Consider the following 26,011-nt stretch of genomic DNA (forward strand, 5'->3'; position numbering starts at 1 on the left):
CATCAGCAGCCTATCGTACGTGAGATAAGGAAGAGCCCTGCCGATCCTGACCCCTTTCCCGCAGATGACGCCATCCGGTCCCCGGGTTAGATTGCCTCTGGCCACGGAGGCTCCACCAGTCAGCAAACAGGGGCGGCGGCGCCGACAGCGCACGCGCAGGAAGGATCACGCGGAGCGAGCGAGCAAGAGAGAGCGCAATCGGTCGGCACCGCCCCCTCTGCCCGCTGGCCAATCTGCAGCCAGGGGCCCGACGGACACGCGCGCGCGCGCGCGCGCAGGAAAGATCACGCGGAGCGCATGCGCCCCTTCTCCCGACGCCCCCTCTGCCCGCTGGCCAATCCGCAGCCAGGGCCCCTGTCAGCGCCTGCGCATAGCGCTCCGAGGGCGGTTGCGGGTAGAGGTCTGGGCTGAGGTAAGCGGGGCAAGATGGCGGGCGGGGAGGGGGGCGTCGGGGGACCGGAGAGGGAGGGTCCGCGCCTGGAGAGGCCTCGTTCTCCTTCCTCCCCTCGCCGCCATGGCTCCGAGGCGTCTTCGTCCTCTGCCTCAGGGAGGGAAAGAGCGGGCCCTGAGTGGCTGCCCCCATAGGCCTTTCCAGTTGCCAGGCAGAAGCCGGAATGGCGGGTCCCCTGGGAGGAGGAGGAGGGGGCGCGGCTGTTGTTGTAATTACCATTTATATATATATATGTATATATATATATATATATGTATATATATAATTGGCCAAGGGAGCCGGTGTACAGCTTCCAGGTCATGTGGCCAACATGACAAAGCCGCTTCTGGCAAACGCAGAGCAGCACATGGAAACGCCGTTTACCTTCCATTCTTATTAATGGAATTACCATTCTTATTAATTGTGGTTCATACCCCGCCCATCAGGCTGGGTTTCCTCAGCCACTCTGGGCGGCTTCCAACAAAATATTAAAATTCGGTACAATAATTCATCAACTATTAAAAGCTTTCCTAAACAGGGCTGCCGCCTTGTTGTTATTGTTGTTCATGGTTGTTTTCTTCTTGTTATTACTACTACTACAGACCCTCCAAGTGTCGCTGTTTTCCAGGGACAGTTGCGGATTTACAGAAGCCTTCCCAATTTTTAATATGATCCCGGAATGTCCCATTTTCCCTTTGGACAGTGGAGTCCAAACTTTTTTCAAAGGGGGCCAGATTTGATGAAGTGAAGGGCTGTGAGGGCCGACCAAAGTTCTTGACCTTTTTTTTAGGATTGTAGTGCTTGAAGGTGTTTTTTTTTTAAAAGGGCTGAAGTTGTTGAGGTTTTTTTTAGGATTTTACCCCTGCCTTAGGACGTCCCTGTTTTCATGGGAGAAATGTTAGAGGGTCTGGAGTTACGTGACCCCCAAGCCAAAGAAATAAGTAACTGTACAACCTTTAGAAGACATCTCAAGGCAGCCCTGGATAGGGAAGGTTTTATTATATTTTTATATATGTCGGAAGCTGCCCAGAGTGGCTGGGAAACCCAGTCAGATGGGTGGGGTATAAAGAGTAAAATTATCATCATGGAATGGGACATCCCTATTTTCATTAGAGAAAGGTTGGAGGGCATGTTTCTGCCTTGGTCAGACCACGCTTGGAGTCCTGTGTTCGGTTTCGGGGCACCACAATTTAAGGAGGAGATCAACAAGTTGGATCGTGTGCAGAAAAGAGTGACCCAGATGACCAAGGGTCTGGAAACCAATCCTGAGGAGGGTGCTAGGTATGTTAAGCCTGGAGAAGAGGACGCGGAGAGCTGAGATAAGTTGTAGCCAAAAATACGGTATTCAACCCCCAAGGCAAATCAGGCTTCTTGTCAAAATTTGCAGACTTTCAGCTGTTTGCCACGAGCAAATCAAACAAAACCAGTAGAAATGACTCAGCAGAAGGGATGCTTCAAGTGGCTTCCCCAAATTCAGCTGAAATGGCAACTTATAAATTGTAAATTTTGATAATAAACCCAATTTGCAATGGGGGTTGAATAATTTTGATTGCAACTGTATGAAGGCCAGTTCTAAGTGTGAAGCTCTTCTCCCCTTGTGTTTCGCACTTCTTGTGAGCCTGAAGGTAGGGGCTTGCTTTGTTCTGTTGGACAGCTGAGTAACAAATGCTATAAATAAGGTAAAACAATGTGATGTATGTCAGGGCAAAAATATCCCTTACCTTCACATCTTTCCTTGGGGGGGTCTGAGCTAGCAGTGATGGACCAGGAACGAGTCCTTGAGGTGGTGGTAGTAGTACCCTGTTTCCTTTATTTTAAGACATAGTCATAAAATAAGCCATAGCAGGATTTTTAAGTATTAAAATAAGACATCCCCTAAAAATAAGCCATAGTGTGTTTTTGTGAGGGGGGGGAATATAAGAAAGTGTCTTTTGTTTTTGAAGAAACACAGTAGTAGTAGTAATAAGATGTCTGTCTTCCCCCAGAGACTCTGGGGGGCCTCCAACACAAGACGACCTCAGCCATCAAAAACAGGGCTACCTTTGGATGTCTGCCTTGGCAGTGGCACCCACCTTGTGGGACAACCTCCCGTCAGTTAAGGAAGTAAACAATTATCTGACTTTTAGAAGACATCTAAAGGCAGTCCTTCTGTGTGCCTCCTCAAGAGGTCTGGAGGGTGGCAACACGAGAGCAGGGTCTTTTCTGCAGAGGCTATCCCCGGGGAGGCTTGCCTGGTGGCTTCCTTATTTTAGGCTCCAGGCAGAAAATTTCCTCGTCTGCTAAGCCTTTGGCTAATTGACAACTGATGCCCTTTTAAACTATGTGGGGAATTTTGTGTGTGTGGTTTTTATTGTCAAGTGCCCTGTAATCCTCAGATAAAAGGTAATACAGAAATTTAATAAATAATACCAGTAATAGTGTTAATAACTATGCACTGGAGACTTCGTAGAGCTGAACAATACTCCTACCTTCTAAAAATGGCCACCCAGTAAGAACTGAAAGCATCACGAAGCTGTGTCGCCCACCCACAATTTGGATAGGTACCCTATTATAATACCATGATCTATATTCCTAATTACCATCAACTATTAGGATTCCTCCACCTCTCCCTGGAGGACTATCCTCAGCACAAGAGGACAACTGAAGCCTCTGCACCCCTCCTTCCTTTCTGATTACATTTTGTGTTTTTACTTTCAGCTTGGTGGTGGTGTCTGCTGTGAATTGCAGATTTGGCATTTCCCTCCGTAGTGTCCCTCTGCAGGTTGTTCAGTTTAAGACCAAGCAATCTCAGTGGTTGAACCCTGTTGCTTCTGACCATTATGCCACACTTCAGGCTTCATTAATTTGACACAGGTGTAATTAGTCATGGTCAAGTCTAAAAAAAAGAAAAACCAACAGAATAATGGGTATTGCCAGGATTATAGGTGGGGACCTGGAGGAAATATGCCCCCATGGATGGGAGGTCCTTGCCCAGATGACAAGTGGGGACCTGGAGGAGATATGCCCCCATGGATGGGGGGTCCTTACCCAGATGACAAGTGGGGACCCGGAGGAGATATGCCCCCATGGATGGGAGGTCCTTGCCCAGATGACAAGTGGGGACCCGGAGGAGATATGCCCCCATGGATGGGAGGTCCTTGTCCAGATGACATGAGAGGACCGGGAAGAAATATGCCGCCATGGATGAGAGATCCTTGTCTAGATGACACGGGGGGACCCGGAGGAGATATGCCCCCATGGGCGGGAGGTCCTTGTCCAGATGACATGAGGGGACCGGGAAGATATATGCCCCCATGGATGAGAGATCCTTGTCTAGATGACACGGGGGGACCCGGAGGAGATATGCCCCCATGGGCGGAAGGTCCTTGTCCAGATGACACGGGGGGACCGGGAGGAAATATGCCCCCATGGATGAGAGATCCTTGTCCAGATGACATGTGGCAACCGAGGAAACGCAGAAAATATATGCAGCCAAATATGAGAGGCCCCTGTCCTAATATGGGTGATCCTAGAGAGAACATGTATTCAGGACCTAATGCACCTGACCAAAGGCAGTGTAGGACTTTTGGAGGGCCAGGAAAGTCATTGTCTGGGAAGGAGCAGCCGATGGAGAATGGTCGGGACAATGGTCCATTGCCACCTGGTAATTGTAGCTCAGATCAGCCTGCTTCATTAAATTTGTTCGATAAAAATAATTTTAAAAAAAGGAAAGATCAGCCCACTTCAAGAAATGCTGCAGAAAGCGCCTCAAATACTCAGAAGCATTACAGAATGCTTACAGAAGAGGGTGCTGCAAGAATTCTATCAAACTTTGGCTTATCTACTGAAGATTTGGTGGAATTTGGCCATTATTCAGATGATCAGCTGAAGCCTGAAAACATGGCTATGATTTTGAGGGACATCGTGGAGCGCAAGAAGGCTCGTCAGTTGCCCACTTCATCTCAGGGCAAAGAAGAGGAAACCTCTAGCAGACATGGCGGATCTGATTCCCTGATGAAAAGTAAGTCCAGTTATGAATATGGAAGTAAGTGTGTAGAAACCAGGCTAACCAGTAATCCCATGAAGACTTCAGGGTTAAACTATGGCATTTGCTACCACATGATGCAGTGACAGCCACCAATCTGGATGGCTTCAAAAGCGGATTAGACAAATTCAGAAGGAACGGCTTGTTATGATGGTTGCTTGTTATGATGAGGGATGCAACTTCCAGGATTGGAGAATGGGCACATCTGTATACTAGTTGCCGGGGAACAGAAGCGGGCAGTGCTGCTGAGCTCTGCTCTTGCTTGTGAGCGCCACAGAACTGGCTGCTGGACTAGATGGGCCGCTGGCCTGATCAAGTAGCTGGGCTCTTTTTAAGCTCTTACAAACATTGGTGGAGAAGAAAGACAACAGATGGGGTTCCAGGAAAGCACCGTAGATATCTAGCCCTGGGTACTATAAGCTCATGGGTACTATAAGCAAGGAGGGCTTTTGTGGGGGAGGGGGCATTTATATCCTGCCTTTCCGGATCCAAATCCTTCCAAAGTGGTTTACAGGTAATGTTAACCTACTTTTAAAAATAATAATAATGCCTGAGTATAGAATCCCATCAGTATCCTGCCTACTGGGCAATGTCTGGCAGAATTATTAATTTATTGGCTCTCCCTCTCCTCTTTTAGTGCTCACAACTACTCTGTATGATAGGTTAGGTTGAGAGGCAGTGACTGGCCCAAGGTCCCTTTGCAAGCTTTGTGGCCGAGTGGGGATTTGAACCCTGGTCTCCCAGGTCTGTGTCCGACCCTCTAACCACTACACCACAGTGGCTCTTCAGAATGGCCCCGGGGGTGGGAGGGGCTCAAATGGAACAGACCCTGATGCATTATTTGCTTACTGTCCCCTCTCTACTGGACACCTCACTGCACAGAGTAGTTGATGGGAAATGATCTTTTTGGGAGGCTGGAAGGGGAAATCCAGTAGGAGCAAGCTCCGAGGTGGCCCTGGCCCTTGGTCCCCTCTCACCTGGAATTTTGTTGGTATCCGTCTGTGTTGCATAACAGATTCATGCCTTCCTTCAGCAGGACCTGTGGTACCTTCAGCAGCTCAACCCACAACAACACCTGCGGCTTCATTTATGCCTCAGTCTTCAGTATCTCCATCTCCGTCAATGATGAAAGATTATCATGCTGTGTCACCAACAGTACTTCCACACGTGTGTTCTCTATGTAAAATAGAATGTGCAAATACGACGGTGAGTTCTTAGTTTTTGCAGAAAGAAAGTGCACATGGTTTTACAGTCATACCTCGGTTTAAGTACGCTTCAGGTTGCGTACTTTCAGGTTAAGTACGTGGCGGGTTTCACCGCGCGCATGCGCAGAAGCGTTCTGTGCGCTTCACGCATGCCCAGAAAAGTTCTGTGTGCTTCGCGCAGGTGCAGACGCTCTATCAGCGCTTCGCGCCCGCGCCCTATTGCCACTCGGGTTAAGTACTTTTTGGAGTTCAAATGGCACCCCGGAACCAATTAAGTACTTAACCCGAGGTACCACTGTATTGAGCCCAGGAGGAGTGCATTTTCCACTCTGGCTTTCCAGCAGAACTTATGCTATGAGGACTGGTTAATGTTATCCTAGGGAAGTCAACATGGTGCCTTCCAAATGTTGTTGGACAGCATCACTGCAGCCTGTTTCCCCTCCCCTAAGCCCCAAGGAGACATCTCTGCCACCTCAGGGAACCCCCACATCCAGAAAGCCCTTTGACATTGGTGGGATTCAAACCTGACACCATGTCTGGAGACTGTCCTATCTAACCTTGAGCTGCCGTGGTCTATTTGAATATTAAATGCATTGCCCAGTATTGAACGTTGTCCACTATTAAAACTCAAACACAGGATTGAAGGGCACGTGAGTGTGTTTCTACTCTGCTATAGAAACTCAGATATATAAGCTTGCCGGGGAGCAGAGGAGTCACTTTGGGGCGCAGCCGAGCTCTCACTCCCCCAGAAAGCTCAATCGGGGCTCCTTTTGGGGAGCCGCGTTGCTCTCACGGCTCTCCCCCTCCCACACAGCGCCAGGAACCTCTGAGCTCGAGGATTCCTCACCAATCAATGCTGGCGGTAGACCGGAAGTCCGAGTGTGTTTCTGCTGTACAAACTCAGATATATAAGCTAGGTGAGAATTGGCTCCTTAAACCAAGGTTGCAGTTGGCAAAACAGAATGTCTAGTTGCCATTTTGGGGCCAGATGGACCTAAAGTCTTATTTTTCAAATGATGGACTGACTAATTGATTATCAGTTAAACATACGGCTAGTTCAGATGACAACCTTGAGCCAGGTTAAGAACTTTGAGAACTTAAAGAAGAAAAATCACTTGATTGCAGGGACAGTCCACATATATACCGGCCTATTCCTACCTACTTTTCTGAATTGTGTCCTGGACCAAAATATAACTGATAGAATTCTACAGGATGTGGTGTTAGTGTGTGACAACTATCCCAATCCAAGGATCCCCAGGCATGCACCTCCAAGTTGTGGAGATGTCAGGTGGCATCCTGGCACCCAGGCATCTCTACTTGGTTGTAAGTGTCTGATATCTAGATGCAGAATGTGCTTGGCACCTGGCTAGTTTTGAACACTGCCATGGACTCTCATGACCGTAAATGACGAGATTATGCAGTTTTATAGACAGAAGCCTATCACTAAGTGGAACTCAGTGTCTTATTTTTATAAAAAATGTATATACCACTTTTTTAAAAAAGTTCCTCGTGGGAGAAACAGCAGCAGAGGAGGGCCATTTTGTGGGTTTCTCAGAAGCATCAGGCTGACTGCCGCAGGAGATGGGATGCTGGACTAGGTGGCGTTTTGTTCTCATCTAGCAGGCAGGCATTTTTGTGTTCTCATGCTGATTTCTTCCCTCCCTCGCTCCCTGTAGGACTGGAATCTGCACGTGGGCACTACTGCACACTCCAAGAAATGTGCTCAGCTACGCCAGCAGTAAGGCCTTTCATTTTAATTTACTGGGAATAGATTGAGGATTTGAAATGGTTTGAAAATTACTGCCTGGATACCTCAGGGCTTTGCTAAAAGCAGCAGAGCCATTGCTTACATGCCTTGCCACAAACCTCAGCCAAGGAAGTTGTGGGAGCTCACCTTTGAAGGAACAGTGCCTGCTCTAGGTTCTGTTTTGCATGAATTTGCAGAAGTGGTCTGTAGGCCAATTGTGGAGCTGAACCAGGGAAGAAGGTGGAAGCTCAGTGGCATCTCATCTTGTGTTCTGTGGCTGTGGAGCATGAGCAGAGTTTTATGACGTGTGGCTTCAGGACAAACTAGTTCTTGGAGGAGCTGGGACCTGAGTCTCATTCCAGGGAGCTTTTGGAAATCTGGGTCAAAGAGTCAGGGAACCCTTGTGGAATCATCTTTAAACTTCCCCAGAAGATCAGTAGTAAGAGATAATAATTTGGACAAAAGGGAGAGAAATAATTGACAGTTTAGAAACTTTCCTGAAAGATAATGGAATGGAATACATGTACTGTGTCAAATGAATAACACAGCTGTTTTGCTGGCTTTTCTTGAAACAGGTATCCTGACTGGAATCCAGAAGACTGCTCTTTGTTACAGAGGTAACCTTTTAATCTCAACATGAATACTCTGTTCAGTTTCTGATAATTGGTTCTCATGGGAAACTTACAGATTCTTGCTTCACACAATTAACTCTTGGCAGAAAGCCTAGGTCTGCCTGGCCTGGCAACAGCTCTCTCATTGGTTAATGACCAGCACTGAACTCTGTTATCTAGGAATGCTAGCACAGTTGTTTCTTGTTGGGTGTTAGGAGTAGGAGTGCTGCGTATGGTTCGAGAGAGACAGAGAGGATTTATTTTGCTTTGCTTTGTGTGCAGAAACTCTGCTGCTTTTATTTTCTTTTAATAAATCCTGTAAATAGTTATTTTGCGTCTAGCCGACTAGTCATTTCCACCTCAACTAGCTTCTGCGCTGTGCAGGAAAACTCTGCTACGTTTGGGCTAAAGCCACTAGAGCTATGCTTGACACTTCAAAATTCTAAGATACTCAGTAATGAGAATTAGGCTGCAGCAATCTCAGTTCCCTGTTGTCCCTGATGGTGTGGGTTTTCGGAGACATTTTGAATGGGAAATTTGCGTCAGGGCATTCTGCACTGGGACATTTTCTGATGCCCAAGAAAGTGATCTGTGATCTAATTGTGGTCTTTCATTGTATTTAGTAGAGAAAACTCAAAAATGTAAAACTGTCAAGTATCTGCAGTTGGCCCATGTTCACTACCTGCTTAGAGACTACCGTATGTAACAAAAAACACTTTTGCAGAAAAAGTAACACAACACACACACAGACACAGACAGATAATATTTTCCACCCCAGGTTCCTGGTTGTCACTGACCAGTACATGGAGGAGCTGCTTAACTCAGACTGCAGGCCCTCGTGTCTTTGTTCTAAGGCTCTAGAGCAGGCATAGGGAAACTCCAGCCCTTCAGATGTTTGGGACTACAATTCCCATCATCCCTGACCGTTGGTCCTGTTAGCTAGGGATGATGGGAATTGTAGTCCCAAACATCTGGAGGGCCAGCGTTTGCCTATCCCTGCTCTAGGGGCCAGCTGAGTGAGCAGCTGTGGGTTGCACTGGAGCTAAGCCACTAGCAGGCAGTTAGCTATTCCCAGTGCAGGTGGCAGCCATACTTTTCTGGTATGAAGCTGGGCATTCTGTTGCCAGCACCTGAGTTCCTTAAGTCATTGGATGCTGCAGGCCCATCAGCTTGGAGCAGTCAGGAGTGCAGAGATGACTTGTGTGTGGGGGGGGAGAGCTTTCCAAGTGCCCCTCTCTCTATGTTTTTTTAAATCTTTAAGGAATTAAATGGTTAATAAACACTGCAGCTGTATTTTGTAGGCTTTTGATGCTTTTAGCTTTAACTCTGAGAGTTCCTACTTCTAGTTTATTTCCGTTTGCAAAAAGAACATCTTGGCAGATCTGATTTCTGCTTTTACATTTGAAAAAGAAAAGTCATTCAAATCCTTTTTTTTTCTGCCTCTTGCAGATATGAAGGTGATAAGAAGGAAAAACATATTCCACTGCCATGCTCTACCAGTTCTAAGCCGGATGCTTCACAACACTCAGTCCCTGGCCATGCCTCAAGTCAGACTCGGTCACGATCCAGGAGCCCCAGATCCAGGTCTTCAGAGCGACCAAGCTCCCCCAGCTCGAGTTCTCAAAGCTCTTCTATCCAGAAGAGAAAACTGGGAAGATCAACTAGATCTCCAGGTAAGGTGGATGTTACAGATGCTTCAGTGACTGGGCTTCGGTTTTTTGTAAACAGGATTATGTGTATGAGAATGGCAGGTGTGCTGCAGTGGCTTTGGCTCAGTGAATACCGTATTTTTACGTGTATAAAACTAGGTTCCCCCCCCCCTAAAAAATAATATCAAAATTTGGGGGCGTCTTATACTCTGGGCCAATTCCCCCCATTTTCTTAAATCTGAGCCCCCGAAAATAGGGGGCGCCTTACACATAGGGGCATCTTGTAGATGGAAAAATACGGTTCTGTTCTGGGGGTTTTTCCCTGACTTTGTCATTTTGACAATATAATGCCTGCCAAGGAGACCAGGCTTGTTCCTATATTGCATTGTGTGAGTGACTCTGCAACCCATTTCAAAAGGGGATGTTGGTTGATCTCAGCCATTTCACTGCTCTGGAGTTTCCCCCACCTGCTTTGTAGTTTTAACACTTGCTTAGTACAATGATCCTCTTTCACTCATGCAATGCATGGTAGAACTTTGTTGCAAATTCAGCTGTGACCAAGGATCAGGGGAGATATTCTGCTGCTTCACTGCAGTATTGTCCCCGAAGGTAGACCTGAAGTTGTTGAAATAGAGCGTTGATGAACTGCAGGGAGGTGGGGGGTATTGATTCCATTTTGTTCTTGTTTTTATTTTATATCTTTTGGGTTTTTAATCATGTATTTTTATGTTGTGAACCACCCTGAGATGTATGGATGGAGGGCGGTATACCAATTTAATAAATACTACTGCTAATAATAATAATAATGAGCCACTTGCTTTTTCTCCCCCTGTTTAGCGTTGTCTGCAAAAGCAGGAAGCTCCAGGCAACCTCCAGCCAAACCTGATGTGACAGAACAACCACCCAACAAGTCAGAGCATCCACTGCAGACGAATCCTGGCCATCAGAAGCTTCCCAAGAAGGAGGCAGCAACACAGAAACAAGGAGACAGGCAACTCCCAGCCAAATCTAATGTGGCAGCACAACCACCCAACAAGTCAGAGCATCCACTGCAGACAAATCCCGGCCATCAGAAGCTGCCCAAGAAGGAGGGAGCAACACAGGAACAAGGAGACAGGCAACCTCCAGCCAAATCTGGTTTGGGAGAACAACCACCCAACAAGTCAGAGCATCCACTGCAGACAAATCCCGGCCATCAGGAGGTGCCCAAGAAGGAGGCAGCAACACAGGAACAAGGAGACAGGCAACCTGCAGTCAAATCTGATGTGGCAGAACAACCACCCAACAAGTCAGAGCATCCACTGCAGACAAATCCCAGCTATCAGACGCTGCCCAAGGAGGAGGCAGCAACACAGGAAGAAGGAGACCGGCAACTTCCAGTCAAATCTGATGTGGGAGAACAACCACCCAACAAGTCAGAGCATCCACTGCAGACAAATCCCGGCCATCAGGAGGTGCCCAAGAAGGAGGCAGCAACACAGGAAGAAGGAGACCGGCAACTTCCAGTCAAATCTGATGTGGCAGAACAACCACCCAACAAGTCAGAGCATCCACTGCAGACAAATCCCAGCTATCAGAAGCTGCCCAAGAAGGAGGCAGCAACACAGGAAGAAGGAGACCAGCAACGTGAAGATCTGTGGCACTTGGTATTGACGCCTCTTGCAGAACAAAGTGTCATGCAGGCCCTGTCGCTGCTGCAGTCTGGAGGCGCAGTCGGTGCTGGTCTCGCCCAAGGAACGGGCTTGCCCCCACTTCCTCCTGGTCAGATAGATCCAGCATCCCTTGTCTCCATAATGCAGCAGGTTGCAACACAGGTGGTGGAAGCTGCCTTAGCCTCCAAGGAGACCTCAAGTGTGCAGGGAAGCCCAAGTGTGGCTGGAAGTCCCCAGTTAAGTATTCCTGCAGAAAGCGAAGAAAAGAAGCAGGAGAGCAGTCAGCAAGTGGTGCCAGGAGTCGCTCCTTCTTCCGCAGGTGAGGAATTGTCGGGAAGGGGGCTGAGGGTGGGTCTGGATGTAGAGGGAGGTTGTTCTGTGTTGGAGGTCTCTGTCAAGACCTGCATTGGTGATATAATGGAAGAGAAGCTTGCATGTGTAGCACAAACCCTGCTCAAATTCAGGACTGCCCTGAGATCCAGCCGGCTTCTCTGGTAGTGGTGGCCACACCTGTGATGTTGCTTCTAGGGGGCAGGGATCCTGTCTGCAATCTGTTGGTTCTGGTGACTGGTTCCTTTTGTGGCATACAAAATACACAAATAGTATGTGATTTTACTGATTTATGGCTACATTTCTTTTCTTTTTATGTTTAAAAATCCTTTATTGATAAATTCAAATAAAAATATACATATGTTCAATTGAAGCATGCATAATCAGATAAAGAAAAGAAAATGCATACCAGCAAATTATGTCATAGACAATTATTCGAAATAATCATACATCAATTTTCATGAAGAAGGAAGAAGAAAAAGAAGAAAGAAAAGAAAAAGAATTACTCCATAAGTGGAATGTCGAAATAAGTCAGAAAGGAAGGAAAAAAGAAGGAATAGAAAAAAGATAAAAGGAGAAAAAATAGCATTGAATAACATTGTACAACATTTGCGACTTCCACTGCTTCTCCGTACAGTAGTTATCTCAGCATGCATAAAAGTAATCTGCCTTTTTATTATTTTTCTCATTTTAATTTATTTTCCATCATGAATTTTCTATTGTCCCATTTTCCAATTTCTGCAAGGTTATTCTAGACACAACCAGATTTTTGCTCCCAGACCATGTTTCCCTAAATATTCATTTAGACACTCCCATTGTTTTGTTTTTTTAACTTTAGATTTGTGTTGAATTATATCTATCAATTTTGCTAATTCTAACTATTAACGTAATTTATCCACTCCCCCTTTGTTGGAATATTTATACTTTTCCATTTGTTCGCTATTAATGGTCTCGCGGCTGTTGATGCGTATATGAAGATGCTCACTTTTTTGCTGGGTATGTTGTTATTTAGGATGCCTAATAAATACATTTCTGCTTTCTTGGCAAACGATGTTTTTTGTTAATTTTTTAATCTCTTCGTGGATTAGGTCCCAAAACTTTTTAATCATTGCGTATGACCACCACATATGAAATAAACTACCGATCATGCCATTGCACCTCCAGCATTTGTTATTGAGTGAATTGTTCATTTTTGCCAATCTTTCTGGCACCAGGTACCATCTGTGGTGCATCTTCATGTAATTTTCTCTTAAAGCAAAACAAGCAGTAAAGTTTATACCTTTCGTCCATAATTTTTTCCAGTCTTCATATTCTATTTCATAGCACAGATCTTGCTCCCATTTTGTAGATATATCTTCGTCGTGACTCTCCTTTACACCCCTCACGCGAAGGGTCAGTTCCTTTTGTTTCATCTCCAGAACAGCCAGTGCGTCATAGGTTTCTTCTTGTATTTTCCTTAACTCGTCAATTTCTTCCATATTTTTTTCCTGGTATCTTTTCATATCTTTTTGGTCTTGTAGAATTTTTTTCATCTGCTCCTCTTGTTTCTGAGTTTTGGTTTTAACTTCTTGCACCGTTGTTTCAATTTCTTTATTTTTTACAGTCAGTTGGTTGATTTGTTCTGAAAGATCCACAATTAATTTGGAATTCTTTTCTATCTTGGAGCCCATATTTTCCACTTTATTGTCTATTATTTTTATATTTCCATCTAATGTTGTAATTTTGTCACTTAAATTCTTTTCCATTCTCTCCATTGCTGCTATGAGGTCTTTCATCTCCATATAGCTCTCAGTTTCTATTATCGATGTTCTACGTAAATAATTCAAAGCTGGATTTAAGCCACTCGCTGTGAGTCCTTTTTTTGATCCCATTAGGAATTATTACTTTTGTTTCCTTTTTACCCTTTTCTCCCTCTCTTGGCGGTCTGTACTTGTCAGGGAATTCCCTTTATTTTCACTTATATGTCCATTTTTTAAATTTACATGTAGTTCATAAAGTACTTCACTTCTCTTGATTTGGTCTTCTATATCTTTTATAACAGGGGTGGCCAACTCCCAAGAGACTGTGATCTACTCGCAGTTAAAAACTGGCAGTGATATACCCCCCTTTTTTTGTTAAAGTTGTTGAGCTTTTTTTTTTAGGATGGAAATCCCTGTTTTTTGGGGATCCGGGTAAAAGTTGTAGAGCTTTTTGTAGGGGAACAAAGCTTGTTGAACTTCTTTGGGGTGAGCCAGCAGTCTACCAGTGATCTACCACAGACATCCAGTGATCTACCAGTAGATCACGATCTACCTGTTGGACACGCCTGTTTTATAAAATTATTTTCCCCCTGTCGTTCTAGTTCTGGCCTGTAGGTGGCATTCGCCTGTGTATTCCAATTTGTGTATTCTCTAAAATGACTACATGTGTCGCTGTTCTCAATCCCAGGGGTTTCCTTGTTCCTCCCGCTTCCTTCTATGTTGTTTCTCCAGTCCTCTCTTTGCTTTCTTTTCCATTTTCTTTCCTGGAGGCTTCCGTTAATGGTGGGCAATGGCATTTATTCCCCTTTATTTGCCGTTTCCCCTGGCACACAGGTAAGTCGGATTTATAGCCAGTTTTAGTTTTAATTTTCGTTTTTTATTCAGATAGCAAAATGGAGTATTTTCACTGCTCCCCCCCCTTTTAGAAAGTCTGTAAGCCTTAGCTTTAATTTTATTACGTTCTTCTCTCCGCTTTCGTGAAGTTTGCTTGTATATTGGGCCCTTGCTGGTTGCGCTGACAGGCGGTAGCTGTACTTTGTCGCAGTCCCCCTTCTCCTTCCTAAAATGGACTCTGTTTTGAATGTAATTTAAAACTCCTTCCATAGTCTCTCCCCAATCCCCCGCTTTCGCTGCGTGGGTTTTATTAAAGTTTGTCTTAGATTATTTTGCGGGACTTGAACCACGGCTGGAGCCCCTGCTTTGGCAGCAGCCCTCCAGATGTCATCCATTGAATTGTGGAGTTGGAACGGAACCCAAAGGGTCATCTAGTACAACCCGCTGCATTGCAGGACTTGCATGGATGCTTTATAGGTCTCATTTTTTGAGGACAGCTGGGGTTGCCTCATCAGCTGCCTTGGGGGGCTTCGAAAAGTCAGTAGCACAGCCCCAGGGAGGTGCTAGTCATTTCCCTACAATTATAGAATCATAGAATTGTAGAGTTGGAAAGGACCACGAGAGTCATCTAGTCCAACCTGCTGCAATGCAGGAATATTTTGCCCAATGTGGGACTTGAACCCCTGTCCCTGAGATCAAGAGCCTCATGGCCTACCAACTGAGCTACATAGGCTGCACTCAAAGGGGTACTTGGAGGCATCACTGGCGGCATTATGTTGGCTTTGTTTGTTTAGTTGCAGCCCCTGCCCATAAGGTTTTCTGGACACAGTTGTGTGCCATGCAAGGAAGTGCATGCTGGCGTCTGGGAGAGGATCCCACCTTGGGCTGGGTCACAGGCTGCACGTCGTGTGGCTGGGTTAGGAGGACATGAATAGGGAGCGGCTGGTGCCCCTGCTTTGGCAGCAGGCAGCGGCCCTCCAGATGTTACCCTGCAGATGGGCGAGAATCACCTGGGCACACAGAAAGGCATAGAGCTCAACTGGAACATACAGAGGGACTTGGTCTGGTGCAGGGAGCAGTTCCCAGGAGCTGAGATCATCTGGTCTGCTCTGTTGCAGAGGCTTCATTGGAAAGACATCAGTGCGCCTGCAAAGATTAATCGTGCACAGGGGGGAATCAACAGGGTGATCACATTCTTTGTGACGTCCTGTGGCCGGGCATTTATTTTGATCGCTCAGAACTACACGGAAGATGGCTTTAACTTTCTCAGACAAGGACATTGACATATGGCTGAAGAACATCTGTTTTGGTCTCTTGGAGCTGCTGTAGCTTCCATTGGTGAGGCGTCAGCCCAGCTTGGACCTTGGCAAGAACTATAGTGGTGCTGCTGGGTATTGTGCATAGGGAATCTGAAGATGCCAATGGAGAGGGATGCTTCCTTAAGGAGCCATGGCACTTTGAGTACTCAGCTGGTCAGCACTGGAGCCTTAGCTTGGTAGCTGCAGGCACATTGAGCAGTCCGCATTGTCTGCTGCTTTGAGCTACTCCTCAGGTTATCCACCACTCATTTTTGTCTCTTGCCAGCAGCCGTCTCTGGACTTCTAATTCCCTCATCTAATTGTCATCACGTGAGCAAGAGCTGGGATTTGTGTGCCTGCCTCCCTTCCTCTGTTGCATCCTCTTACTGCCCTGTTGCACTTCCATGCGTTGGGAAAGTGAACGGCCGCAGTGAGGGGATCACAAAGAATTCTGAATCTCTTAAGTCTGATCTCATGGGAAAGCTGAACATCCAAACAGAGCTAATATTTGGGCTGCCTCTGTCGACTCTGCCAAGGAAGCTGTCAATGAGAAAAACACGGCCTGTTCCAACCCAGCGGTGCGTGGATTCCTGAAGTTGGTGCAAAAGGTTGCAAAAACTGAAGACGTCAGAACAGAAAATTCACAGGATGGCAAAGTGCAGGAGAACATGCTGTCTCCTTGGAGAGTACCGATCAACGCAAGGCTTTGCACCTGAGACAGTGGATTTCTGGCACGCCTGTACAAAGAAATGACCTGTGCAAGACTGTGGAATGGGTGCAAATAGTGCAGGCCTTGCTGTTTAACCCCTTGGAGTTCTGTGCGTAGATACAGAAATTAGTCCAGTTCTTGGTTTGGAAACCATATAACCCAGGAAATAGTTTTCTGGGGGCTCGGTTCACCCTTCCCTTTGACTTTCTGGTATACAGCCTTGGAATGTGTTTTGAAATATTTGGGGCTGTTTTATTGGGAAGCTCAGTAAACAGAAATTGCTCCAAGCATGTAGACAAGAAAGCTTGTGAATAAAGAGCCAGGGAGGTGTGAAGAAGACCCTCAAGTAATGCTGCAGTTCCTCCAATGCAGTTGAAGTTGCACATTGACCTTCCCAAAGCTCACCCATCCAGTGGTGGGCACAATTTGTGATCTGGCGTGCAGGATCCCCAACCCATGGCAAGGCACGGCAGGTTGTTGAAGCGGGGCCTCCCCTCTGCGCCACGGAGTGATGGGGTGACCACCAAAACGCCGTTTCAGATAGACGAGGCATTTCTAACAAGTAGATAGTGATCTACTACTGGTGGATTGCGGGGTGTTCCTAGTAGAACTTTGGCCCCTCAGTTATCTCCTCCCCTCCCCCTAAAAAAGGGGGGGGAACAATTGTACCTTTCCCAAAAATCTCAACAACAGTGGCTTCCTAAAAAAGCTCGACAACTTTGGCAGATCATTGCCAGATCGCACTCTGGTCTGCTCTGTGGCCTTAAAAGGAGGGCAGAGCCTGCGCTGGACGCACATTCAGCTAGGGAACCCAATGTGCTGAAATACATGGTTTATCATAAACTGAAAGGCCTGGCCCTTAATACCCTGAGCCTTCACAGGGCAGCTGTCTTATTTCAGCAAATGTTTTTGGCGCCCCGACCCCTGCAACACCTTCCATGTTAAAAATTGCTGGATGATGACATGCACACCTGGCAGTGCCTGGCACCAGTAGTGGTGTGAGGTGAGAATATTCTCCAGAGAATATTCTTGACAATTTAGCATCGCTAGACACAGAATTGGTGCAGCCACTTCGGCCATGCACTTGGGTCTGTCATCCGAGAGGATTCAGGATTTGGGGAGGTGGAAGTCGAACGCTTACAAAAGGTACCTTCGTACCTAGCATGACCTCAGTGGCCAGGCTGATCCCCGGTTGTCATTCTTTGTTTTACAGGTTGTCAGCGCGTGCGGATCTGGATAGCCGGGCACAGCATAGTACAATTGGCCCGGGAAAGGGCAACTGAAACTGGTCTGGGGAGTGGTCTTGGCCTCCCGGAGAACGTTACAGTCTCATGGATTACAAAGAGGGACATGCTGTGGAATGAATTGCTGCCAGCCATCCAGAACCGGGCTGCTTCACTGGGCCCCCCTGACATGTTGGTCGTGCAACTGGGGGAGAACGACCTCCCCTACCGTAACGCGGTGGACTTGAAATTGCATATATTCCATGACTTTGATATTTTGAGTGAAGCTTACCCGCGGATGACGCTGCTTTGGTCCTCTTTGCTCGAAAGGTGCTCCTGGCGCGATGGTCGTTGCCCGAATGCATTAAACAAAACAAGGAGGCTCCTGAACTCCGTTGTGATCCGCAAGGTTCTAGCTTTGAATGGTCAGGTTATCTCGCACCCAAACTTAAAACGCAGTGAAGCAGCCCTTTACTGTTTTGACGGCGTACACCTCTCACCCTTGGGGAATGATATTTGGCTAGATGACGTAGTTAGGGGGATAAGAGATTGGTTACAGGCGTGAGCGGATTTGGCGGTGAGCCTTGGGGGGCTCGAGTGGCGGTTAGGCATTGGAAATTTGCATAACAATGAGACGGGGAGGGGCAGGTTACGTCAGCAACTGCCCAAATTTGGAGAAGTAATTCCGTTAAAAGGATTCCGGGGGCGGGGCTTGGTCCTGAGCCTGGAGATGCCAGGGCTGTAGGGCACGCCCCTTCGGTGGCCACAGGAGGAGTTCCGGTAGATGTACATCACTGGGCTTCCGGTAGATGTACATTACTGGTGGTCAACTTCTCATGGGCTCCAACACACGGGTTGGAGTCGGATATAGTCTGATAGGTTCCAACGCCTAAGCCAATTCCGCTCAACGTTCATAATCAATAAAGTTGTGGCCTTAACCACCCAATTAAACTCATTTACTGCGTCTTGTGTCTTTATTACATGGGAAGGAGGGACATTGCCACACAATTTAGCATCGCTAGACAGAAGGAAGCCCATTACTGCAGATACATTGTGGCGGATATGGGGTGAGTTGCGCAGCGTCTGCTGGTCCAGTTGTTCCGGGGCCCCTTATTCATTAGCGTTCTTCGGGGCACTCCATATTGGCGAGTGCATTGGGGGTTCATCGCCTTCCTCTCATGATAGTTTGGGTGTTAGTGGTGTAAGTTTTCACAGTGCGCTTTGCAACTCAGAATACGTTCTTCTAAAACTGATCCAGTTACACACGGGAACCATCCTAACGCTTGCACCTTCATCACAAAACAGTCCTTGTCCGATTATGGACACCCATAAGTTCCTGAGGGTCTGTCCTAATGGTACAATATCATTGAAGTTAATAAAAGAATTTATTACTACTAGAGCTAATATTATTGCAAGTTATCGTGATTATAAGTTCAGCCAATTTAATTAATCATTATTAAATTTCATTATTTGGTTTTAAAATTTTAAAGGTCGATTATAAATCTATTGAATTATTACTAAAGGGAATTTAATACCGCTTGAGTCAATAGGGTAGTCAGTATCATTGCAGGTTAGAGCATTGTTTCTTAAGCCTGGTTTGCAGTGTATACAATACTGAACTAGCCGGATTATAGTGTTATCTCAGCGTGCTTGGGTACCTTTGTGGTTGGGAGTTTATAGGCTACTGTTTGCAGCAATAGAATGGCCTCGAAAAGAAAACAGCAAGCCCCATCCTCCGGCCCTCCCTCCAAACACCGGGGGGGTGTAATAAGGGCTTATGCCAAAGGCCTAATTGTAAGTACGTGCACAATTGTGAGAAGTGCTTGGGGAATCACCTGGTGACTTCCTGCTTTAAAGGCAAGCAGTCCTTTGTGGGGGTAAGGGGGAATTCCCACCATGGGCCTGGGAACGCTCCTGGACCGTCCCAGGGATCAGGCACAAACCATTACTAATATGTCCCCTGGTCTGGCATTCTCTTGCACCTTTAAAACTACTGCTTTATAAATACCCCAACAAAATGGCTGTGAAGCACCTATGGGAAGGGTTTTCACTGGGCTTTAGGATACCTGTTGGGCACCCACCCATTTCAGGTTACTCTCCAAATAAAAAAGCAGTTAGGGAAATGCCTGAAATCGCAAAAAGGAAAATCAATAAGGAAATCTTGGTACACAGGGTGGCTGGCCCCTTCCTTGATCCCCCCATATCTGGTCTACACATATCTCTACTAGGTATAGTACCAAAAAATAATCCAGGGGAATTTCGCTTGATACACAATCTTATCCTAAAGGTTACAGGTAGGTAGCCGTGTTGGTCTGGGTCGAAGTAAAATAAAAAAATTCCTTCAGTAGCACCTTAAATACCAACTAAGTTTTTATTTTGGTATGAGCTTTCGTGTGCATGCACACTTCTTCAGACCTATCCTAAAGGTGTCTCTGTCAACATTGGAATCCCAAAGGAACTTTGCTCTGTGAAGTTTGCCTCTCTTGACCAAGCTATAAAGCTGATTCAGAGGTATGGCAGGGGGGCCTTATTGGCAAAGACCATTACACTCATAGAGTGTAGTGGCATTTGTGGACGAGCCTGAGAGAAATCTGGGAGGGGGTGGGCTGTGAGTTAGGCTGAGTCACGGGGCGTGCCTAGAATTTGATTGACAGCCACTTCTAACTTAACGACTGCGTTGCTTTCGGTTTCCTCAGTCTTTTGAAAAGCTTGCGAATCTGCTGGTCACTCTGCTGGTTCCTGCTCATCAAGAGGCTTTAAAACGGTTGTATCGTTTGTGAATTCCTTCTTACTCCTTTGTTAATTCTTTACTCTTAATTTAGGGTATCCATCCCTACACCATCCCTGCCCTTCCTTTCCCTTCCCCTTTCCCACCCCTCGCCTCCAGGGCGCTTCAACGGCCTGTGACCGGCTGGGAAGTGTCCGTCTTTCTTAATTCCCCCCCCTCCTTCCCCCCCATCTTTAGCAGTTTTAAAAGGTAAGCCTCTTCCTGGTCTTACCTTGTGGTTTATTGTTGCGTTTTTGAGTGCTTGCCGCCTTTCCTGGTGGGGTGCTGCATCCAGCGGTGCGGGGGCGGCCTGCCGGGGGGGGCTGGTGTGGCTCCGGGGGGGGGGGTGTTCACCCTCGGAATTGTTGCTCTCTATTGGGAGCTCTAAAACGGATCAATCGGGCAGGGGTTCAGTCATGCGTTTGTCTGCTACGGGCCAGAAGGGCCCCTTCCCAGTTAAGGAAGTCTCCAAATATTTGGCTGATAGGCCTCCTGGGGACGGGCCTCTGTTTAAACATATCGACAACGCTCCCCTGACAAGGCAACAAGTCACGAGAGTTATGAGGAAAGTGATAGCGGCGTGTGGTTGCTCTGCCGCTGATTACGCTCCTCATTCGTTCCGCATTGGGGCGGCCACCACGGCCGCCCACTGGGGTTTGTCGGTTGGCAGAATCAAAGATTTGGGGCGGTGGAAGTCCAACGCTTACAAGTCTTATGTGAGAAAACGTCACTAATGTGCTTGTTTATTCTGTTCTTCCCAGGCCGTAAGGAAGTGCGGATTTGGATAGTCGGACACTCCATTGTCCACTGGGCGGGCACCCATGCCGCCAAATCCACCCTGGGGCTCCAGCTCGGCCTTCCACCTCACGTTCGCTTAACCTGGATGGGCAAGAGAGACATGCGATGGCAGGAACTCCTCCCATTGCTCCAGCGCAAGGTTTTGGCTCTCGGGTTCCCCACCGCGTTGGTTCTACAGCTAGGCGAAAATGATCTCCCAGCTATGGACACTCTTTCTTTGCGCATGGCCATTCAATCTGATTTGACACAACTAAGGACATTAATGCCGGGCGTTACTGTGATCTGGTCTCAGCTTCTTCAACGGATCGAGTGGAGGGGCAGCCTTCGCCCGGCTGCCACGGAGAGAGCTAGGAAACGCATTAACAACGCAATTTCCAAGATAGTCTTAGACTCAGGGGGGGCTTTAATTTTGCACCCGGATATTACATTCAAGGCCACTTCCCTCTTCTGCCCAGATGGCGTTCATTTGTCCCCGGTTGGGAATGATACCTGGTTGAGGGATGTTTCGGAGGGTTTAAAAAGATGGCTAGAGATATGAGTGTTGGCGGCAATGCCTACCCCCCATTACTTGCTCCTCATAGAAGTATTCCGTTAAATGAATCCTGGGGCTCAGGGACTCATCCGGCCATAGGCAAGGATGGTGTGTCCATTACAGAGCCGAGCCTTGGGGAACTCTCCTTGGGGGAAGGAGAGTGCTGTGAACCGTACCTCCAATCCCTTGGGGTGTTTACTTGACTTACCAACCACTAGGTAAGTCGGAGCTGGTCCTGACCCAATTGGTGAGATGGAATTGGTCCTGCCCAAATGGGCAGATGGTATGGTCCTGACCCAATGGTCAGGTGGAATTGGTCCTGTCCCTTAGAGTGGACAGAAGGATTAACCAAAGCCTAAGCCAACACTCAGAATTAAATTGTATTTTAAATAAAGTTGTGGCCAAAATAATGCCCCCAAAACAAACCTTAAATATTGTGTCAGTTGTGAGTTATTGGGATTTGGGGGGGGCTTTGTCACACAAAATGCAATATCTAGTCCACGTTCCGCCTTCTGCCAGTCCACCCTCAAGATTTCAGGTGGTTGGGCTTTAGGTTTGGAGGGGCATTCTTCATGGACAAAGCCATGCCAATGGACTGCTCGGTAGCCTGTTCAGCGTTTGAGACATTCAGCTCAATTTTAGATGGAACCCTTCGCTTCAGAACAGGTTTGGGTGGCGTGATCCATTACCTAGATCATTTTCTTTTCGTGGTAGGGCTAATACTTTGGATTGTGCTTTTCTTTTAGAGGCTTTCGCATCCCTTGCTAAGGAACTTGGAGTCCCTTTGGCAGCAGACAAGACGGAAAGGCCAGTTTCAACCATGACCCACTTAGGCATCGAGTTGGACACTATCGCTCAAACATCCCGTTTACCAGAAGAGAAGTTAGCAGTCCTTAAGGAAACAGTATTGCAGCTTCTCCCTCTTGAAAAGGTCACCCTTAAGAAGATTCAATCCCTCCTTGGACATCTGAACTTTGCCGGCCACCCCTTCTATGCACATTTGGCTAGACTTTCTGCTGGACTCCGTGCCCCTCACCACAGGGTACGCATTTCTAAGAAGGACAAGAAGGACCTCGAGGTATGGTTAAGGTTATTGGATAAGTTCATCATGAGGAAGAAGGAGTGATTCATCAGGCGGATGGATGTTCTAAAAAGCTTGGCTCATTGAACTGTGTTTTTAAAGAGCCTTAATGCGACAATTAAGAATGTCTTGTATGCTCCCCATCTTCAGGATAATCTTCTGAGTGTTTCTCAACTTACCAGTATATACAAAAACACTCTCACAAAGCTGCAGAAACACTTCAATATGAAAGATCTCGGAGAAGTCAGCAATTATCTCTCTCTAGAGGTAGAGAGGAATGCACAGGGTGATGTTTTACTACATCAGACGCGAAAAATCAATGATGTAATTGAAAAGTTGAACCTGAGTGATGTCAATGCTGTAGACACCCCCATGGTTACAGGTTACCAACATGACAATACTGTGATGTGTTTCCTGGTACCACATTTTTCAGAAGTGTATTAGGTAAACTCAGTTTTATCGCAAGGTGTACTAGACCAGACATTGCTGTTAGTGTGAATCTGCTCAGCAGAATGCAAATCAACCCACAATTCTAGACTAGAAGGCGCTGAAACACAAATCGAGATATTTGAAGGGCGCTATGCATTATAGATGAAGGTGTACGAGCCAAAAATCTGGAGGTCTTTAAATTTACGCCGACGCAAGTTTTGGTAGTGATGCAACTGATGGCAAAAGCACTTCAAGGGGTGTGCTATCTGTATAATCAACGTCTATTTGATAGGTCTTGTAGAAAGCAGGCAACGGTAAGCATAAGATCATGCAAAGCGGAACTTAACACTTTGACTCTTCCTTATGGACATAGAGTGGTTATTACAGCTATGTGAAGATGTAAAAGTGAACGTTCCCTGTCCTGTTCAAGTCTATCAGGACAATAAAGCTTGCATAGCTTTACTCCACTCTGAAGGGTGCAAACAGAGAACAAAGTACCTACAAATTAAGCTTCACTGTGCAAGAGAATGCATCCAAAGAGGAATTGTAAAAGTGTTATACATGCCAGGGAAAGAAATTCCTGCGGATGTACTGTACTGACAAAAGTTGTTAACACAGAACAATTGAGTGCATATGTACATAAATTGCAAATGTGTTAGATTCTGCAATGGTTGGTATGAAAAGGGGGAGGTTATTGGCATTTTCACCCCTCCCATTGCAAGAATCGCCTGATTTTTTGTTCTGCTTTCATGTCATGAGAAAGGAGGGGGCGGAAGCTGCTCTTCGGTTCTTCCGTCTCTGGTACAAAAGGTTTTCACTCTTATCTGTGTAGAGATAAGATGGCTGTATGAGAGCTGCTCCTCTCGTGTATGTCTGTAGTGATTTGTTGTGACTGTTAGACATAAATTAGGTATGCTTCAAAACCTCCACAGTTTTGCTTCCGTTACTCTGCTGAGTTTGAGGTGCTCACAATGAGCAGATGTGAGTCCACTGCACCAGGACCTGTTCTCCAGGAATGCTGTGTCTATGATCCTGTGATCGAAAGATCGGTGAAGGTGCTCCAGTCACCTAGCCCATGCACACGCTTACTAACACTGGATCACCCCAGTTTAAGAAACATGATTGATAATCTGGAAAGTGTTCAGAGAGGGGTGACCAAGATGATCAAAGGTCTAGAAGCCTAAGGCTTATGAGGAACGGTTGAGGGAGCTGGGTATTTTTAGCTTGGAAAAGAGGAGACTGGGAGGAGATAGTATACCCTTCTCCAAATACCTAAAGGGCTGCCACATGGAAGATGTAGCAAGCTTGTTTTCTTCCTCTCTGGAGGGTAGGACCTGAACCAGTGGCTTCAAGTTAGAAGAAAGATTCTGAGTCAACATCAGGAAGAACTTTCTGATAGTGCGAGCTGCTCAACAGTGGAACGGTCTGCTTCGGGAGGTTGTGGACTCTCCTTCCTTGGAGCTTTTTAATCAGAGGTTGGATGGCCATCTGTCATGGATGCTTAGCTGAAATTCCTGCATTGCAGGGCTGGACTAATTGGCCCTTGGGATCCCTTCCAACTCTTATTATATGATTCCATCAGTTCTCAATGTTCAGATTAGGGTAGGGGTGGTAACAAATATGACCTATACCTGTTGAGCAACTTGGGGAGTAGAACATGCATTTTAGACAACAGGTCTACAAGTTGGAATGTTAAGAGGTAAGGTGTCTCCTTGTACAGTATTTTCCGGTTCAGGCCAAAGTGCTTGCAAATGTTTCATCTGACTTTAGGCTTAGGAAAACGTTGGTGGGATGGGAGAAGGAATGCCCCTCCCAGCCATCATGGGGAGGCACTCTGTGTCTCCAAATGAGGCTGCATTATTCAGTGCGTAATCTATGGGACTCATTTCCACAAGTGGCATTGTTTCTCTTTTTATTTTCTAGTAATAGGTTTGTAGTTTTTAAAAAGGAAATCTGTTTTTAAGGGGATAGTTTCAGGGTGAGCCCTAGCCAATGGGATGGCTTGGGTAGGTTCTAATGGGGGGGATTTATTGGGACACCCGATTTCAGTGATCATGGGCAGGAGGAGGAGCTCTGCTAGGACCAGACCATGTCGTTACTGAGGGGGCAGGATTACTCGTTGATTACTCGACTATCCCTGCCTCCGGGTCTGGTCCTGACCAGAAGTTTACAGGTATCAACAAGGGTGTCCCACATGACCTTAAGGTGCTGCTGTGCAATGCCAGGTCAATGATCCAGAAGACCACTGCCGCCCATGGCTTGATCGTGGATGGAGGAATTGAACCATACCCTGAACAGGGAAGTGGAACTGATCAGAATGGTCCACCTCAGCAACTTAATGGATCCAGATGGTTTCCAGAGAGTGGTAGGGGATGTTTTATCCCATGATTATGGCCTTTCAGCTGATTTACTGGTGGCCCATTGGAATGCGGTGTTAACTAGGGCTGTTGACTTGTCTGGTTCCAAAGTGCCCTCTCCGATTGCATGGAGCTTGGGCGACCCTGTGGTTCTTTCAGGGGCTGTGGGCAATCAAACAATGGCTAGAGTGCCAGTGGCAGAAAACCCACTCTGAATCAGACTGAACACAGAGCTCAACGTCAAGCCTACCAAGTCTTGATAACGACTGCGAAGAGAACCTTCTTCACTGCCTCTATTGCATCTGCATCTTCCTGGTGGTCTGGCGTTTAACGGATCCACCTTCACCATCTGAGTCCAGTCCTGTGATGACTTCACAAAGTTCTTTGCAGATAAAAATCACTCAGATTAGGAGGGAGATAACCCCCACCATGGGGCAGGGTTGGGGTGGGAGAGTGCCAGAGCTCTGTCTAGTCAAGTCACATGGGATCAATTCCATCAGTCTGTCACATCTGAGGATGTGGAGAGGCTGCTTGGACAAGTGAAACTGACCACCTGTCTCCTTGATCCTTGCACATACTGGCTCATAAAAGAGGGC

General features: G+C 46.8%; 1 protein-coding gene across 9 annotated transcripts; it reads left to right on the forward strand.

The window, feature by feature from the left end:
- Positions 1-332: 332 nt before the first annotated feature.
- Positions 333-23,985, forward strand: LOC148687427 (uncharacterized). Of its 9 annotated transcripts, XM_088660731.1 has the most exons (9): positions 420-1,711; positions 3,128-4,430; positions 5,488-5,660; positions 7,336-7,397; positions 7,982-8,023; positions 9,467-9,690; positions 10,504-11,637; positions 20,980-21,155; positions 22,295-23,985. In XM_088660731.1, exons 2-9 carry the CDS (start codon positions 3,296-3,298, stop codon positions 22,370-22,372), a joined length of 3,024 nt encoding a protein of 1,007 aa, XP_088516857.1. In that variant the 5' UTR covers positions 420-1,711; positions 3,128-3,295; the 3' UTR covers positions 22,373-23,985. The 9 variants fall into 9 exon arrangements, with proteins under 9 accessions (XP_088516850.1, XP_088516854.1, XP_088516858.1 ...); XM_088660724.1 differs by lacking the exon at positions 420-1,711 and adding an exon at positions 333-412 and having other exon boundaries at positions 20,980-23,985; XM_088660728.1 differs by lacking the exon at positions 420-1,711 and adding an exon at positions 333-412 and having other exon boundaries at positions 5,491-5,660; positions 20,980-23,985.
- The last annotated feature ends 2,026 nt before the right edge of the window (positions 23,986-26,011 follow it).

The sequence above is a fragment of the Zootoca vivipara genome, chromosome Z1 (genome assembly GCF_965207765.1).
Source record: "Zootoca vivipara chromosome Z1, rZooViv2.hap1.1, whole genome shotgun sequence".
Lineage (NCBI taxonomy): Eukaryota > Metazoa > Chordata > Lepidosauria > Squamata > Lacertidae > Zootoca > Zootoca vivipara.